Raw genomic sequence first — 19,128 nt, 5'->3', positions numbered from 1 at the left:
AGTGAGCAAATACTGTTGGAAAAATAGTGCCGACAAACTTGCTCTATGCAGGATTGCCACAAATCTTCCATTTGTATAAAAAAGGGGGGGGCAGTATCTGCAAAATGCAATAAAGCAAAGCACAATAAAACAATGTACGCCTGTAACGGAATCTGATCTGGGATACCAAGCAATATATCCTGGGCTCTACAAATTATTGATTAGAATGATCCTAGGCAAACACCATGCCTGAGCTTTAGATTCTTCCCCTGCAAAATGAGAGAATGAAGCAACTAACCTACTTACTCCTCAGGTTTCCAAAGTCAAGAAACATATTTGTAATTATATACAAAATTAATGGAACTATAAGCTCTTAGTTCTTGTCCTATAAGCCAAAAGTCAATCTACTAGTTAACAGCTGTCCATACCTACCCTGAACTAGACTACAAAAACATTAACATGACTTCTTATGTTTGATTAACTTAAGGCAAACAGAACTCAAAGCTGTTAAGAATTTTATCCTAAACTTGAGAGTGCTTGAAGAATCCTCCTTACCACTTGGCTACTGCACCAAAAATCAAACAAACTGACTTAGAGAAATCCTTTTGTAAAGATCAGAGGTGAATGACAACTACAAATTTCACTTGGAAAAATATCCCTACATACACAAAATGCTGAAAACGACACACCAGCTTAACGGAGGTTTGGTACAGTGCTCCTCAAAGGGCTGGTCCTGGTGAGATAAGGAGCTTATGCCAGATCATAACTAAAGCACCATTTCTTTCACTGGGAAGTCTTGCTACTCAGCCCAACTCCCCCAAATCATCATTTGAACTAACAGTGTGATTAATGATGTAGTTTATTTTACATTCGAGCACAAGCAACATATTTATCTCATTCCATACTGGAAACCAACAGCTAATTCATGAATTAGCAGCTGGGTGCAGGCCACACCTGAGGGGAATACTGGTATACTATTTAGAAACAAATGTTTTAAAAATGTATTAAAGTTCTTCTAATACCAAGAAAGGAAGAGAATTTCTCTGGATATTTCTATTAGAAAAAAACTCTTTTTACTGTTATAAAGACTAAATAAACCTGCTCTATATTCGGGAAAGGCTAAAGAAAAAGACAGTGTCTCAATCATCAGTGATAACCTTTGGTTTGGATTCCATTACTTCTTGAGGACTAATGTAATATCCACCTCAGAAGCCCTGCTTCAATTCAATTCTCTACTGCCTATCTACCTAAAACACCCATCTGGTAATGTCACTTCTGCTCTCAACCCTCTGAAGTCCCAACCTACAAATCAGCCTAGTAAGCAACATCCTTCACCCTCAACTTGTTTTGTATCTTAGCCCCACCAGTACAATCCCAACCTCCTTCAGAGACTTCTCGGTCTTAAACCTTCCTCCACAGCCACATTAAGTCCTAAGCCACCTTCATAAATGCTCTCTTTCCCTCCATTTCTCTCCCCACTCTTGCACCTCCCACTTTCAGAGACTTTGACTCTTTCTCTCTCCTCCTCCCCACTGGCTCTTCCATAGCAATTTATCCTTTTATCTAACCCTTGGCACATCTGCTTTGTGTTACCGATATATGTATAAGCAGTATATTTCTGGTTGGGGTGTGGTTTTTTTTGAGGGGGTATACCACAGATTTTAATGACACGTATAATTCCCGATGCTCCTGGGTTCATAAGATATCTAGAGTCACCAGAATTTAAGACCCTTGAGAGCAGGGAATACATAATCAATGCTGAGAAGAATGCCTAGATTTTGGCAAATATTTTAATAAATACTTGCTGATTGACTGTGATTTGCTTTCAAATACTCCAGACCAAAAAAAACACCAAAAAACAAAAAACCAAAGGGACTGAATAGATGCAACAAGACTAGAATAAATGAAAGTCCATTATTATACTATTCTTTCTACTTTTGTATGGGTTTAAAAATTTCCATAATAAGGGGGCACCTGGGTGGCTCAGTCGTTAAGCATCTGCCTTCGGCTCAGGTCATGATCCCAGAGTCCTGGGATCGAGCCCCGCGTCGGGCTCCCTGCTCTGCGGGAAGCCTGCTTCTCCCTCTCCCACTCCCCCTGCTTGTGTTCCCTCTCTCGCTTTGTCTCTGTCAAATAAATAAATAAAATCTTAAAAAAAATTTTTTTTTCCATAATAGGGATGCCTGGGTGGCTCATTTGGTTAAGCGTCTGCCTTTGACTCAGGTCACGATACTAGGGTCCTGGGATCGAGTCCCGCATCAGGGTCTCTGCTCAGCAGGCAGCCCGCTTCTCCCTCTGCCTGCCATTCCCCCTGCTTGTGCTCTCTTCTCTCTCTGATAAATAAATAAGCTCTTAAAAAAAATCTCCATAATAAAAAGTTGGGAAACAATTATCTGTGTATAAGTCCCACTAGACTGTGGGCTCTTCTATGGCAGGGACTGTCTTACTCATCTCTATAGCCTTTACAGAGTAACAAAAGTTGATTGAATTGCTGAGTTAAGCTCTACTTCGTCCTTTTTCTCTTGTTCATTCTATTTTGTTTATTCTGCCAGAAGGTTGTCCCACCCCCAAAACAAGCCCTGGGAGGCATTTGAATCCAGAATGGTGAGGATAGGAGCCAAAGCATTCCCTTATGTCTGTCCTCTTCTGTTATGAACCCCACAAAGCCTAAAGGCTTTAGTGAGAATGTCCACTGGACCTAGCAGACTAAATTCAAGAGTTGGGATCTTACCACTTTTAGCCACAATAGCTAAATTGCCATATGCATCATGAATCCTCCCTTCCTCAAAATATAAAAATGATAACATGCTTATATCCTGAATGGTAAACTTGCTCATTCATGATAGGGGAGAGTTGGTAAAATTCTGAATATAAACTTTTGAATTGCACCCACCCCCCAAAATTAGGACTGACTTACATGGTCTAAGCCGTTCAACATAGTTGTTAAACTACTCTTACTCTCTCAGAGCAAACATCACTGCTATGCTACTGCCTACTAAGTATGGGAAACTTCTATGCCTCTGGTCAACAAATATTTTAATCTACCTAAGTATCTGAGTTCAGTATTACCATTTGGCTATTAGTTCATCAAAATCTAGAACCTACACACACAAAACTGAAGTCATAAAGAGCACACAGAGCTAAAGCACATGATGAGAGGCACAATACAAAGAAATGAAGAATCAGGTGTCAATTCCACAGGTCTCTTAGTAGGTGGCCACAGCCAAATTAAAAAAACAAAACAAAACAAAAAAAAACTGTCTAGCTAGCCTTCGTTAAATGTCTAAAGATAAATGCCTAAATAAGCATGTAAATTTGCATATATGCAATAAGCCCTTCCTATACAGCTCATAGTTAAGGAACAATCAGAAAGTCACAATTTCTACCCTCAGTTCATACAGATATGCGTGTATATTCATCCACACATTTTCCCCAAATTGTTATTTCAACTGAACCAAAGAAATTTTGAAAAGTTCTGTTTGTCCTCAACTTACAGCTTGTCCATTGGCTTCATAAAGTGGGCATTTTTGCTTGATCTTGGCCAATTCCATATTTACTTGTTTGCTGACCACAGCCATGGGATTCCCTCCTAAAAAAAACTCAAACTATTAAATTCAACATATCTATGAAAAGAGAACACATCAAAGCAAAAGTATTTTTACTTGAAATTTAAAATACTCAAAGTTTTGGGTATGTGAATTATAGATTAAAAAAATGCCCAGTAAAATAATACGTAATATATGAAATATGTAAGATAAGCATAAAGAAGCAAAAAATTACCTATAACCCCACGTTAACTTTTTTTTTTTTTAAGATTTTATTTATTTATTTTGACAGAGAGAGAGAGAGAGAGACAGCAAGAGAGGGAACACAAGTGGAGGGGTGGGAAAGGGAGAAGCAGGCTTCCCGCGGAGCAGGGAGCTTGATGTGGGGCTCGATCCCAGGACCCTGGGATCATGACCTGAGCCGAAGGCAGACGCTTAACGACTGAGCCACTCAGGCGCCCCCCATGTTAACTTTTTATTATAGATTCTAGGGGCGCCTGGGTGGCTCAGTCGGTTGGGCATCTGCCTTCAGCTAGGGTCATGATCCCAGGGGTCCTGGGATCGAGCCCCATGTCAGGCTCCCTGCTCAGCGGGGAGCCTGCTTCTCCCTACCCCCCCTCCCCGGCCAATGCTTTCTCTTGCTATCTTTCTCTCTCTCTCAAATAAATAAAATCTTAAAAAAAAAAAATTTTATTATACCTCCTTCCAGATTTTATGTGCATAAAATTATAGACACACACACAGAGAAGGATCACAATGCATGTACTGTTTTTTTTTTTAATTTTATTTATTTATTTGAGACAGAGAGAATGAGAGACAGAGAGCATGAGAGGGAGGAGGGTCAGAGGGAGAAGCAGACTCCCTGCCGAGCAGGGAGCCCGATACGGAACTCGATCCCGGGACTCCAGGATCATGACCTGAGCCGAAGGCAGTCGCTTAACCAACTGAGCCACCCAGGCGCCCGCATGTACTGTTTTGTAATCTTTTTTCAAATTAGCAATAAACTGTGGCCATTGTCATGTTAATATAAAGCTACATAATTTTTAGTGGCTGTAGAGTTCTCTTTGTATAACAATATAATCCTCGGAATCATCGGTTCTAATGTTTTGCTATGCCACATTTAAAAAGCTCCAGCAGCACCTGGGTGGCTCACTCGGTTAAGCCTCAGACTCTTGGTTTCGGCTCAGGTCGTGATCTCCAGGTTGAAAGATCAAGCCCTGAGATGGGCTCTGTGCTCAACTCAGAGCCCGCTTGAGATTCTCTTGCTCCCCCACTGCCCCTCCCTCTGTTTGGGCATGTGCAGGCGCCCCTGAGCGCACTCTCTCAAATAGATAAATAAAATCTTTAAACAAAAAATAAATAAAATTAAAAAAAATTAAAAGCTCCAAACTACATGGTCCACTTGTCTATTTTCCTAGGATAATTTCCTAGAACTGAGTCTGCTAGGTCAAAACATATGTACAATTTAAATTTTGCACAGGGCGCCTGGGTGGCTCAGTTGGTTGAGCGACTGCCTTCGGCTCAGGTCATGATCCTGGAGTCCCGGGATCGAGTCCCGCATCGGGCTCCCTGCTCGGCAGGGAGTCTGCTTCTCCCTCTGACCCTATCCCCTCTCATGTGTTCTTTCTCTCTCTCAAATAAATAAATAAAATCTTAAAAAAATAAAATAAAATAAACAATTTAAATTTTGCACATATCGATGTACTTTTCAGGAAGACTATTTGTCAATTCACCTCTAACATTAAGAACAGTATCTTAAACCAAAATATTTTAAAACCACATTTATGGTTTTAAAACATAAGGTTAATCATGAATCTCAGATCTTGTATAACAGCACGAAACTAAGGACTACTTACCAAGACCTGTCACTACCATAGCTCCAAGATCAGCTACATAGTTTCCTTTGCGAAATGTAGCAACTCGTCCACCCACTCGATCCTGTTTTTCAAAAATTAAATGGCTAAAATCATCAATTCTATTTTAACCATAAAAACCTGGCATGGTACCACCCCAGGCCTCTGTCTCTTATAATTTAAAATGAAAGGTATAGTTTAGAGCATACATGGCATGCAGTGTGGGCACAAAGAGTGAGTGAAGTTTAACTATTTGGGGGAGTGGTAGGTAATGAATGACAGAGAATTAAGTGATAGGAGATAAACAATTTGACAGCCAGACATATTTAGCCACAGGTACTATATCTCTCTACCCAGCTGTCTCTAATACCATTTACTGTACAGGCTGAGCAAGGGCCACTCACACAGAAAATATCTGTTCACAAATTACAACACTAAATGCCATCTTTCTATCATCATGTTCTGACTTTTGCCCCCCATCCCTAAAGTCAGCTGTGAATGACAGATGACTTCTCAAATGGTCCTCTAGTGCAGCCCCATACCCAGGGGCAGAGTGTCTACTGAGCATAAACTTTTGACAGTATCTCTCATTCCTCAACAGGTCCAGTCCAAGTTTATCTCTGCTAACTCGGGATTTTCAAATATGGGGAAAAATTACTGAGCTGTAGCGACACTTTAATCATGGATATTATGAGAACACTCTAACCTCCAAAAAAACGAAAGCAAAATAAAACAAAAAACCTGTATGTTAGATTAACATGTTAGATTATGGGTAGGGATCAGAATGGTCCCATTATTCATTACTGTATTGCTAATACAGAGGACAAGAGGGCACACAAATGTTTCCTAAATTATCTATAAAATATTATTTTTAGCAAGACTATTAAAAATTACTTTGATTTCTCCATACTTTATTTGAAAAGAATATTTTAAAAAATTAACAATTTACAAAAAAGCAACTTAGATGTACTGCACAAAATATTTTGAAAGCTTCTATAAAATTTTAGACCGTTTAGGTTACCTGAGAAGTGTTTTTTTGTTTTTTAAATGGTGTAAGTCCAGGGAGGCCTATAAGCCACTGGAAGATAACTAAATGTCAAAAATCACTCATGAAAATAATTTGAATAGTAGCATCTTAACATGACATTCATTTTCTCCACTTGGTGCCATCATCCCTTTCTTCCTTCAATTTCCATTTCTTTCTAGGACTGATGATAAGGGAACCAACGTATCTTGGCTGCATTAGGCACTAAGAGATGACTGTTGCCTGAGATGCACTCCTTTTCTTTTACTATCAAACAGGGAATACAATCCACTCTGTTCCACCACTAAAAATACCTGCCACCTATAAAGGGCACGTCCATGAAGGCCCAAAATTTGAGAATTAACTACAAGAAACAATAACCTGAAAATATCCATCAAAGAGCTATATGGATCATTTACAAACTCTACATACTCACTGAGCACCTTTCAAAGCTTCACTGTCAAAAATGCTTTATCCAATGTAAGTAACAATTACCTAAAATACTTTGAGTAGTATACAAATCAGTTTGGTTTAGTTCAAGCTGTGGGACTCATTAATTTGCAATAGATAATTTCTTATTGCATTGATAAATACCTATTTTCATTAGGTCAGACTTCTAAACACAATATAAAATTCTTACCCTGGCTTCCAGAAGTGTGACATCCATTCCGAAACTTTGTAATTGACGAGCTGCTGCCAAGCCTGAGACCCCAGAGCCTATAATAATTACCTTTCCTGTCTTTTTAGCTAAAAGTAAAAAACGAATAAAAATTACAATATTTTGTTGTAGGTTTAAGAGTTTATTTTACCATTTTTTACATCATGAAAACCTCTAGTTCTCAACATGTCATGATGTCTTACCAAGTAAACAGTTCACTTATTTTTAAAATAGAGAAACTATCTGAATACAAATTAGCAAATATCTGAAACTTATAAGCTTTAATTCAATGTTAAAAATTTATAAATGAAATCCTTTATCTTTAAAGATATACTTTCTCATTATACCATGGTCATGTGCTTTGGTATCTGTGACTGGTTAACTTACTACGAATAGTCTGCTTCATTTATCTCACAATTATACTAGGACAATCTGACAGACAAATTATTCTTAAAGCTGTTTTCCTTAAGCTCTACTTCTGCTGTCTTTACTATCCCTTTTTGAAGATTATTAAAGCATCAAAAATAAATTAAAAATAAATAAAAGTGTTAATTCTCAAAATATCCCTAAACCCTAGATTCCTGGCAGTATAAAGAACTGGTCAATGAAAGAAAACCTCAAATCTGTGCTTTCAAAACGGACTTCTCTCGTTTTTAACTATTTTGTTTTCTGATTTTTCTTATATTGGAAATTCAGTATCTTCTACTAAAGTACACTTATCAAACCAGAAATTACAGGAAATGCATATTTATGAAGAGATTTTACTTTAAATCTGACATAAAATGAAATAAGCTTGGGAATATTGGACTCCAAATTTAGACTTAGAAATCAAAATAAAATGCTAAAAGCCTCCTGGAAATAAAAGAGAGTCCTAGAACTGTAACTTAAAACTATTAAGTCCATCTGCCAGGTCCTTACTTGGTAGGGGTTTTATCCTCTTATAGATGCCGAAGTTGATCAGACCGTGACGCTCTAAATAACTGTGAACTCGGTGGACAAGCACAGTATCACCTACAGAATAAATGAATTTTAAAACATGTTCATATTTTTAGCAGTTTAAACAGAAAGCTCTTTAACTCTTTTGTTTTTCCATCATGAAGTTATTCTATACATATTTTCCGTAAGCTTCAGATCATGTGATTCCTTTAGAAAAATGATTCCTAGGACTATTAGTCTGTGATGTAGTCCAAAATGCCTATCACATAATTTGGAATTTTTAAGAATGACATTCCATTACAGATGAAATAAAGGATAAAACCAACCCTTTTAAAAGTAGTATTATAATCAGTTACTTTGGCAAAAACTTTTCAAGACTTTGTGGGTGGTAACTGGAAAATGAGAAAGCCAGCCAGCCAGCCAATCAAATGTCAACAAAGTACTCCGGGGATTAAAGTTGGAACACAGTCCTAGTGAAATTACTAGCAATCACTTGAACTCACAACTTAAAAACCAAGAAAATCATTACAAAGATACATAATAGTTTCCTATAAGGCTTATTTTTGCATAGCACAAGGTAAAGTAAGATGGCAATATGAATTGACAAAATTCATTATCAATGAATCATGAGCCAAAACTAGTCCCACTTTTCACACTACTTACTATTGTAAGGTGCTTCTAATTGTTGAAGGGTAGCCTCAAAGGTCAGCTGTATCTTTGGATTATCCAACCACAACTGCAACTGTATTTAAATGACAGAAATTTTATTACACAAGTAGACATAGACCACTTGACCAGTTTAAAATATCTTTTCAACTTTAAGGCCTCTAATACAGGCTTTCCTTTCATTGAAACAGAGGGTTATATTCCTGACAAACTGATGAAACACAAAACCATGTCAAATGAGTAAATTACTGAAGAAGCTGGAAGATATTCAGCCTAAAACAAAAAACAAAAAAACCTAGTAACTTGGCAGTATCATACAGCTGGTAGGGACCAACTAGGATTTAAGCTGGGTTTCATGACTCCAGAGATACTGAGTAGATAAAAATCCACAAAATCCAATGATCAATTAGATATGCAAAGGTGGAGGGGAGGGAAGAGGTACCAAGGATATCTCCAGTTTTTAGCCTGCGCAACTAAATGAGTTGGTATGCTATTCACTAAATGAGGGCCACTGAAAGAAGAGGTGAATTTAGTTTCAAGACAACCCAGAGATACAAGATTGGCATCTAGATACGAGCTAGGGTTCTGAGGAGAGTTAAGGTCTGGAGCCATTTGCTTATGGGTGATAACTGAAGCCAATGTGCAGAAGAGACCTCCTCAGGAGAATATACAGCAGGGGGAGGAAAAGACCATAAGGAGCCTTAAGGAATTCTAACCAGTTCACATAATGGCCTGTTTTTAAAGATAAGCCTACAGGGGCGCCTGGGTGGCTCAGTTGGTTAAGTGCCTGCCTTCGGCTCAGGTCATCTCAGGGTCCTGGTATTGAGCTCCACATCGGGCTCCCTGCTCAGCGGGGAGCCTGCTTCTCCCTCTCCCTCTGCCTGCCACTCCCCCTGCTTGTGCTCACTCATGCTCTGTCAAATAAATAAATCTTAAAAAAAATAAATAAATAAAGATAAGTCTACAAAACTGTCAGAGAAGATAACAACCAGGGAGGCAGGAGAAGAACCAGAATACGGTGTTAAGCTAAGGGAGTTTAAGAGAAGGGAAGAGAAGTTTAAGAGTTTAAGAAGGAGTAGTCAATTATTTAAAAAACTGCTGAAAAAGCACTAAGATAAGGAATGAAAAATATTATAGTACAATCAACAGGCTCTAACACAAATGCTCTTCAAATTGAATAGGCAAGACCAACTAAATGCCACCATATTTAAATCTTAGCTAAAAATTAACTTTTCCATAGACAAGTTTCAACAAAGAAACATAGCTATGTGTAAATAAATCCAATTACAAAGAGATATGACCAAATTCATAAGCACCCTCTACTTTTCTCGGTGGCCACTGTCAACGCAAAGTAGACTTCCTCAAGTACACACCAGGCCCAAGTTCCTCACCCCTCAACATAAGCCTTCTTCCTCTGTCCATCCTATTAAAAAAAAAAAAAAAAAAAAAAGCTCGGGTCGTAGTTTTTAGCTCAATAATTCTAAAGTTGTTGTGGTTTCAAAATCTGTAAGCAAAAGAACTGATACAATTCTTTTTTTTTTTTTTAAAGATTTTTTTTTATTTATTTATTTGAGACCGAGAGAACGAGAGAGAGCGCACATGAGAGGGGGGAGGGTCAGAGGCAGAAGCAGGCTCCCTGCCGAGCAGGGAGCCCGATGCGGGACTCGATCCAGGGACTCCAGGATCATGACCTGAGCCGAAGGCAGTCGCTCAACCAACTAAGCCACCCAGGCGCCGCTGATACAATTCTTATAAGAGAATGATTTATGTTCAGTTTTATAGCCAGAGGTCCACAACTCTAACTTGGGCCAGTCCTTCCTTCCCCAAATCTGGATTTTGGTCACAGAATATAAATCAGAGAAAACAAAGGTCACTGTAAATCCACCACTCAAATTCAAGAGTGAAAACTTTCCTCAGATGAAACAAAAAAATGACCTTATCTAAAAAATACACTTCTAATTAATTAATCAATTTTAAGTAAGCTCTATATCCAACGTGGGGCTTGAACTCACAATCCTGAGATCAAGAGTCGCATACTCTACTGACCGAGCCAGCCAGGTACCACCTAAAAAAATCCATTCAGATAAAATGTTGATATGTTACACAGAAGCCGAATTCTAAGACAAATAAGTGTCAGAAATATACATTAAGAATTTCCCATTCACTTTTTAAAAAAATCACGTTTTTTCTTCACTCAAAAATCCCTTTCTTCTGTACTATGAAAACCCAGTATAACCCACCACTCACTCTAGCTAACAATCTAAATTCAGCAGGGGTTTTTGCAAACTAAGAGCCAAAATAAAGAAGTTAGTGGTAGCTAAAAAGCAGACATCCTAAAATGACATCTCTGAGCTATACTCAAAGTAGCTGAAATCAGGGGCACCTGGGTGGCTCAGTTGTTAAGTGTCTGCCTTCAGCTCAGGTCATGATCCCAGGGTCCTGGGATCGAGCCCCGCATCGGGCTCCCTGCTCAGCGGGGAGTCTGCTTCTCCCTTTCCCTCTACCCCCACCCCTGCTGTGCACTCACGCTGTCTCTCTCATGCTCTCTCAAATAAATAAAATATTTTTAAAAATAAATAAAATAAAATCAAGCATTTAGCCAGAGGAGGAGGTTGAAGCAGAGAAGCAGAACAGAATAAGAGTTCCTCTTATCCTGGGAAAGAAAGACAAAATGATTATTTAATAATTTAAAAAACATGTGTGGGGGGACACCTGGCTGGTTCAGTCAGTTGAGCACTCAACTCTTGGTTTTGGCTCAGGTCATGATCTCAGGGTCATGGGATTGAGTCCCACGATGGGCTCAGTACGGACTGTGCTTAACGTTTTTTCCCCCCTCCCTCTCCTCTGCTCCTCCCCTAGTTCATGCTCTCTCTCCAGAATAATTAAATCTTAAAAAAAAAAAAGGGGGGGAGGACGGGGGAGGCCCCTGGGTGGCTCAGTCAGTTAAGCGTCTGACTCTTGATTTCGGCTCAGGTCATGATCTCAGGGTTTTGAGACTGAGCCCTGCATCTGGCTCTGTGCTGGGTGTGGAGCCTGCTTAAGATTCTCTCTCTCCTTCTCCTCCCTCTGTCCTTGCCCTCCTTTAAAAAAAAAAAAAAAAGTTTCGGGGCACCTGTCTAGCTCAGTCAGTAGAGCATGCAACTCTTGATCTCAGGGTTGTGAGTTTGAGCCAAACATGTGGCCTGGTTTACTTAAAATAAAAAATTAAAAGTTTATGGGGTGCTGGGTGGCTCAGTCATCAAGCATCCGCCTTCGGCTCAGGTCATGATCTCAGGGTCCTGGGATTGAGCCCCGCATCGGGCTCCCTGCTCTGCAGGAAGCCTGCTTCTCCCTCTCCCACTCCCACTCCCCCTGCTTGTGTTCCCTCTCTCACTGTGTGTCTGTCAAATAAAGTCTTTTAAAAAAAAAATTAAAAGTTTAAATGAAGATTCTTTGTGTTTACAAGGTTATGAAGAATGAAAAGGATCCAAAGAATGTATGGAAATAGCATTTCAATTTTTTAAAAACAAAAACTAAATATACATTTAAAAAAATAACTGAAGGGAGGGCGCCTGGGTTGCTCAGTTGGTTGGGCGACTGCCTTCGGCTCAGGTCATGATCCTGGAGTTCCGGGATCGAGTCCCGCCATCGGGCTCCCTGCTCGGTGGGGAGTCTGCTTCTCCCTCTGACCCTCCCCCCTCTCATGTACTCTCTCTCATTCTATCAAAATAAATAAATAAAATCTTAAAAAAAAATTAAAAAATAACTGAAGGGAAAAAACTAATTTTTAACAATGGTTACCTCTGGGTAATGGTACATGTTATAGATAATTCTGTAATTCTTCCCTCTCTTTTTTCCCATATTTTCCATAAAAGTAATATGTGCTTTTTAGTAATCCAAACAGGAAAAAAGCTGACATGGAAACTTACTGTGCGGTTTCTAATGAACAGAAAAACTTTCTGGGTCTGTTGTGGTCCACTGATGATATCTGGAAAACAGGCTGCTTCTTGAGAAGTCATCCGGTCATGAGGAAGTCTACTCTGGAAAGCTGCACCCTCCACACCTAGCAAAGAAAGCAAAGGACTTCTGGGAAAAGTGCAAGTGAATACAAAACCAGGGATAGTGAAACTCCTTTTTTGCCTGTAAAGCTCTGCCTCATTCACAGACTGATCTCACCTCCTTTAAAATAAAAATCTTTTATTTTGCTCAAAAGATGACACATCTTTAGAATTTACTTACTCTTTTGAGCGTAATATTCCAAAAATTACATTTTACTAATGAGTGAAACAATGTACCTCCGAAAACAAACAAAGCATGCAGCATATTTTCTTCATCCACAAAACAGCTTATAATCCTGGAAGATACTCTAATTAAAATTAGCATCACTGATAATGTTCCCGAAATCTTAAAACTAAGGAACCAGAATAAAGGAAAATACACTAAAAGGAAAGCAAGAGAGACTAGAGTGAAAAACAACCACGTGCCTTCTTTTAAGATTAGAGCAGGGAACATGGAGAGGACTTTAAGGTTTAATAACCAACAGTAAGAAATGCATGATTATCTGGTCAATGGTACCACCCATTAGTTCCCATAATGCAATGCTGGCAGTGAGATAAGTTAGGCGGACTACAATGAGGACAGAAGCAAGCAAGGAATTTACCTTTCCCAGCAAAAACATTAGAGATGCTTTACTACACTACGCTAGTGTGTTACTGCATATTCTACCCACTACATATAAATATAATGTATACATATTCTCTGTACAAGTAAAATATATATCATTCTGAAACTTTTAAAACTGGGTATTAAATCGACTATTTTTATAAGCTGATAGTTAAGTACATCTTTATAAGATGTCCTTAGAAACACATTTACATGTATCTACCTGTATTTCTAAGATCACCCTATAAAAGATATTTAACCACCAGCTTATTAAAATATCAAGACATAAAGAGTTTCAAAATTCAATACCACTGAATTATATATAAGTAATGAAATATGCACCCATCGATATCCATATTTAATCATTTAAAGCACATAAAACAAGAAGTCAGAAACACCGATAATGGAAACAAAATTAAAGGAAAGGCAGGGTAAGATTAAGAAAATAAAAAGAACAAGGCAAGTATAAGATATAACTTAGAAAATGATAGCTAAGTTATTAAAGTGCTGTCTCCACAAAGACATTTATAAACAGTAACTCGGACAAAAATGGTTAACAAGAGGTCAAGCAAAAATGCCTAATGCTAATATGAACAGCACATTAAACAATATTCTTGGGAGAGAAGGAAAAAAATCTATCCACTCACAGTAGATAATGAGGGCACATGTACTATACTCACATTACCAAATCAAATCAACAATTCTCTCATTTAGTGAATCTCAACTTAAAGACTGTCAGGAAAGTTAATTATTCCCTAAGGAAAAAAATAATCAGTAAGAGCCAAATTGTTGAGAGTGGAACATGAAATTAAGGCAAGGAGAGAAGAAATGCTGGCAACAGGGGTATAGGTTATTTCAGTAATGTGAAGTTTTCTAAAACTACACAGAGCTTTGATGTCCCTAGCCCCTTACCCGCAATCAAATAAACAAAAAATAAAACCAAGAACAATAACATGACACATTATAATGAGCATTATCTACACAATAATCCCAAGTACTCAGAACAAAGATCACTTAAAATAGGTTACCTTCATAAGTGTATACTACTGACATGAAAACCAGTGAACTCTATAAACTGTACTCCTCCCTCCCCAAAACGGGCAGTTTTCTTAGCTCTACCTTCTACATGCTTATTAAGTCATCACGGAACATCAATCCCCCTGCAAAATACTACTGTCAACAACAGTCAAAAAAACCACGTAGGGAAAAACACTAAATTTTATATTACATTTGGCTCCTCATTCTAAGTGCTCTTATTATCAAAAACTACTCTAAATTAGTTGGCTAACTTTGGGAATCTTGAGACTATGTAACAATTAAATATTATTTACATTAAGTCATGTGGCAGTTTTAAAAGTATCTTTAAATCAAACAAATGATTAACAAAAGGAATTAAAGAAGCCAAAAATTGTGACACTAATGTATGTGTGGAACAATAATCTTCTCCATCTCTATCTTCTACAAAACATCTGAAAACACCTAGTTATTGTTAAATACTTGTCAATTTTTAAAAATGAAAAAGCTTCTAAAAACTCAATAATTATTTTATTCCTTTTGATTTTTAGGTTTGAAGACTTATTTCAAGGAAGGAAGACCATTATCCATATAAAGATGAAAATTGTGTAAGAAAAAAAATCTAACCTTTTATCAAAGAAACAAAAAATTTTAAGTTGGAACCCACGCTATTCAGAAGCTAAATCAAAGCACTCTTTTAATAGGATATTTCCAAAATGAATTAATAGACCATTCTGGACAATATGACTCATAAATATCTCCTTCAGAGGGAAAAACCTTAAAGAATACAATTGACTTTAATAATATCCTTATTAAAAGGAAGTACTAGTAGTACATTTCATTCAAAAGTAGTTTATACTTGGCGTTTGTGTGCACTTAACAAAGTCTGGTATTCTGGAAATTGAGAATGTTTCAAAGATGCAACCTTAATTTTTTAAAAGCCCCAAGGTTGCCTATATATTTATCTTGCCCCCTCAGTTCAATTCCTTTTTCCCACACTTCACACAGGAAATTCCAGCATCACCTTTCAAAATGCAGTCATGCTAAAGCAGAAATGCCCTTTCTAATGGTCTGACTGGCTCACAGTTTCTCTGAAAACACAGTAAAAGTCGTAAAATACTGAAGGGACTATAAAGACCTTTTTTGATAGACTAGACACACAGAGAAGGGGCAGGGGAAGGTGAGGATATAAATCCTCTATTCCATGAAATGACTTCCTCCCTGATTCTGATGATATAGGTAGCATTGAGTAGAGTGAGGTAACAGAGATATAAAAAATAACAGAAAGGAGGCCTCCATGAAAGTTACTTGCCTTTTTTTTTTTCATGAAGTAGACAAAATAACTAGAATGACTAGTTTTCTAGTTGAAGAGTGAAAATAAAAGCCTGACAAGAATCTACATATAAAAGACTACTTAAAATTAGTAAATTACAGATGCACCATATCCAGTCCTATAATAGTTTAAAGACAAAAAGAATAAGGAACAGAGGGAAAGGAGAGAAAAAGAAAAAAAGAGCATCATGATTTCTTATGTTTTACATCTTTTATTTTTAGGGTAAACATACACTTTAAATGATTCTATGAGGGAGGGGAGGGTATAAGGACTAGTCTATGCATAAGAAAGAAGACCTCTGGGTTCCACTCCTCCAACCTTTGGTGTATCCTCGGTCATATCATTTAACTGTATTTCAGGTCCTAATCCATAAAACAGGGGTGGATACAATATTATCTGTTCGACGGCAGGAAGCTGGAGAAAATGACCTTAAGTTCCCTTCTAACTTTTAAGATGTAGGATGAATACATCAACTTGATGTGGATTTATAAAAGTCAAGATATGATCCTGGTCCCAAGATACTTATGAGGGTCATTTGGCTTTATTAAAAACAGAATGTTGATCGCTTACAAGCGATCTAACTGATCATCTCACAAATGCACGCTTCTGAACATGGCGAAGATCTGAAGAGAGACTTGAAGGGTTCAGAATAATCCCCACCATTCTTGGAAACACTTAAAAAAACAAAAACAAAAAAAAACACCTCATGTTCTACTAAACAGTAAGTCAGAAGCACCACAGTTTTATATGAAAGTCTGTTTTTACTTTCAGCAATACAATATATTGTTTACTAAAGCAGAAGAGTCAATTTATCCACGTTAAAACAAAAAGCAACAAGAAAACTCAATTTATTTCTTCAAGATTAAAGCCCTAAAGGCTATCCCTGATCCTCAACAGTTCCATGGAAGATCCAATTGTGCATCATTTGATGAACAGCATTCTTGAAGGTTTATCTGCCACAGAGACTCTGAACGAGGATTTTAACTCCTCTAAGATAACCATGTACTGATTATCAACCTCCAATGCTTGGGATAGCATTTAAGCATGTTTACTTCTAACATTCTGGATCACCTATATACTAATTTCTGCATTAACAGTGAACTTTGACCCAAGAGTAAAATACAAATATTTCCTGGACCTGCTGTACACAACTGCAAAAGAGAAATAATTTTAAAGTAGACTTAACAGTTGAAAAGTGACAAACTCCAAAGTGAAGTAATACCTATTCCAGTTCTATCAAAATATATGTATCAGTCAGCTTTGAGCACTGAACCACACAAAAACATCCAGGGCAAAGGATGAAATCCAGACATACTACTTTGAATTCCTGGAACAAACTTGAATAGCTCTAGATGGGCCCTATAAATCATTTAACCCTTTAGTTTTTCCTAGAAGTAAAAATATCACAGTTCGATCTGAAAAGAAAGAGCATTTCGAATAGACTTTTAAAAAATGATTAATTTTCACGTGACAAAATGTTTAAACTACAAATAATTAACCATGTAATGTTGATTAAAAAAATTGTACCCAACACTATCTAACAACCACCTCTGAAGAGTCCCTTGCCTGCATAATTCCTCTGACTAGTCCTAGAAGGCCTTTCTGTACCCCCCCCCCTTTTTTTGGGAAGGCTTTTGGCCTATGGCTTCTCCTGTGTATATAACTATATTTCTTTTTAAAGGTCCCATGATTCCTAAATCTATGTTTTATATCATGTTTACTGTTACTATAAAAGCTGCCGGGAAGAAAAGGACCCGCCATCTCCTCAAAAACATGAAGAGCGGAGGGCTGAGATCGGCCTGAGGACTTCAAAAGGTTTTGCTTGCCTTTGTTCTGGCTACACTCTCTCCTATTCTACTACGCTGTCCTGAGGGTTATATTTCCCCTGCGCTTCTGGCTAAAATGTGGATACCATAGCCAAAAACACTTGCAAGCATCAATCCCTGACTTGGCGGCTCTTGCTACTAAGTGGCAAGCATCTAATGCCACCCTCACCTGATGCTTGGCCGTCTCCATACCCTCCAGAACTGTCGTCTTGAAGTCCTCCTGCTTGCCCTGTGGAAGGAAAGAGGAGAACTCAGGGACCTTACTCCATAAATTAAGATAATATCTGGACATAAAGGCCTAATAGTTGGCGACTCACAAATTCACCAACTAATAAACCCATATTCAGAGAGCTCCTTCTTCTCGAATCAGGCCCAGGGAATCACATCATAGTCTTCCAAATTCTGGTCAGAAAATTTAAACTTTACACACTGATTCTTGTTGAAAGGTAGCAGAACGAAGTACATATAGTATTTCTAATCACTAAATTCTTGCTGTCAGTCTTACTTAAGTCAAGGTTGGTTGGGGGGAAAAACGAATTCCAACGTCTTTTACTACTTGTTGCTAGACTGAGAGTTAGGTGTCACATGTGCTCTAGGGTCTAGAGCTGCAACAATTCAGCATCTGCTCAATCTCCCTTTATCTTTACCTTTCTATCCACAAAGAATATACTTAAACAACAAGCAAAAGACATAGTTTTAATGAAAAATATTCCCTTTGACTTCAAAGCAGGGACTGTAAAGATTCAGCTCCAAAACAAATTTCATTTACTATGCATGCTAGACAGCACTAGATCTGAATACGCCAGTGCTTCCTTAGTAAAACTTTCAAACACACCACAAGACACCCTGCAGTCATATGCCAAGTAATGTAGATAGACACACACAGTGGGGGCCGGGGGAAGGCAAGATATGGGGGAGCTTCTACCTCAAGCTACACAATAAGCCAGCTAAGAGATTTTCCTCATTGACGAATACGTAGAAATAACTTCAAGAAAAGTATCAAAGCTTGAAAGTTCAATCCGACAAAGTCAGAACAGATCATCTTCCAGATTCTTCCAAAATCTATCACCAAGACAGATGCTATGATCTTCTTAAGCTTCTAGCTACCTGGTACACTATGAGAAAACTATAGCATGATCTTTGAAAGATGAAAACACTCTGCAATGATCTAAAACTAGACAAGCTTTTAATTGATTAAAAGAATCTCAATGAGAAAGCAGACTGATTAACCATTATTTGAATTAAAAAGGAGCAGGAAAGTGAAAATGACATCTCTATCCTCATGTATTTGAAGGTGTTTAGATAGAAATGATTTTTGACATTAGAATGTGTTACTAGAAGCTATATGTTCTGAGGCTAGGACAGAATCTCATTCTAAAATTATTTCACTATGCTCTTGTCTGAAGGGCCCTTGAGGTTTTAGAAGGGTATGGCTTTCAGACAAGGCTCAAGATATATGATTTGTTAACAGCCTTTGGAAAAGGGCATTAATTATGAATAGATGACTCCTTACAAAATCCAGTCCGTAAGCATCTTGAAAGTGCAGGCCCTTTTAAATTTTACTTTTAAAGTTTAAATAAGGGGTGCCTGGGTGGCTCAGTCGGTTAAGCGACTGCCTTCGGCTCAGGTCATGATTCCAGGGTCCTGGGATCG

General features: G+C 37.9%; 2 protein-coding genes across 2 annotated transcripts in view; one reads left to right on the top strand and one right to left on the bottom strand.

Moving 5' to 3' along the window:
- The window catches only part of LUZP1 (leucine zipper protein 1), a 243,265-nt gene that overhangs the window by 124,890 nt on the left and 99,247 nt on the right, over nt 1-19,128 (top strand). The window lies entirely within an intron of this gene.
- Nucleotides 1-19,128, bottom strand: part of KDM1A (lysine demethylase 1A) — a gene marked incomplete at its 3' end in the record, with an annotated part of 59,796 nt that overhangs the window by 18,355 nt on the left and 22,313 nt on the right. Inside the window, exons 3-9 of the mRNA XM_006737573.3 lie at nt 17,645-17,704; nt 12,570-12,703; nt 8,659-8,737; nt 7,978-8,070; nt 7,042-7,148; nt 5,381-5,462; nt 3,474-3,568 (exon numbers count right to left, since the gene is read on the bottom strand). Coding sequence (XP_006737636.2) covers nt 3,474-3,568; nt 5,381-5,462; nt 7,042-7,148; nt 7,978-8,070; nt 8,659-8,737; nt 12,570-12,703; nt 17,645-17,704 — 650 coding nt within the window. The remainder of the gene's footprint in view (nt 1-3,473; nt 3,569-5,380; nt 5,463-7,041; nt 7,149-7,977; nt 8,071-8,658; nt 8,738-12,569; nt 12,704-17,644; nt 17,705-19,128) is intronic.

This window comes from Leptonychotes weddellii, chromosome 4, assembly GCF_054177405.1.
Source record: "Leptonychotes weddellii isolate Sample4059 chromosome 4, ASM5417740v2, whole genome shotgun sequence".
NCBI classification, from domain to species: Eukaryota; Metazoa; Chordata; class Mammalia; order Carnivora; family Phocidae; genus Leptonychotes; species Leptonychotes weddellii.
Note: the sequence above shows the minus strand (reverse complement) of the source record. Positions and strands in the feature narration are given on the sequence as shown.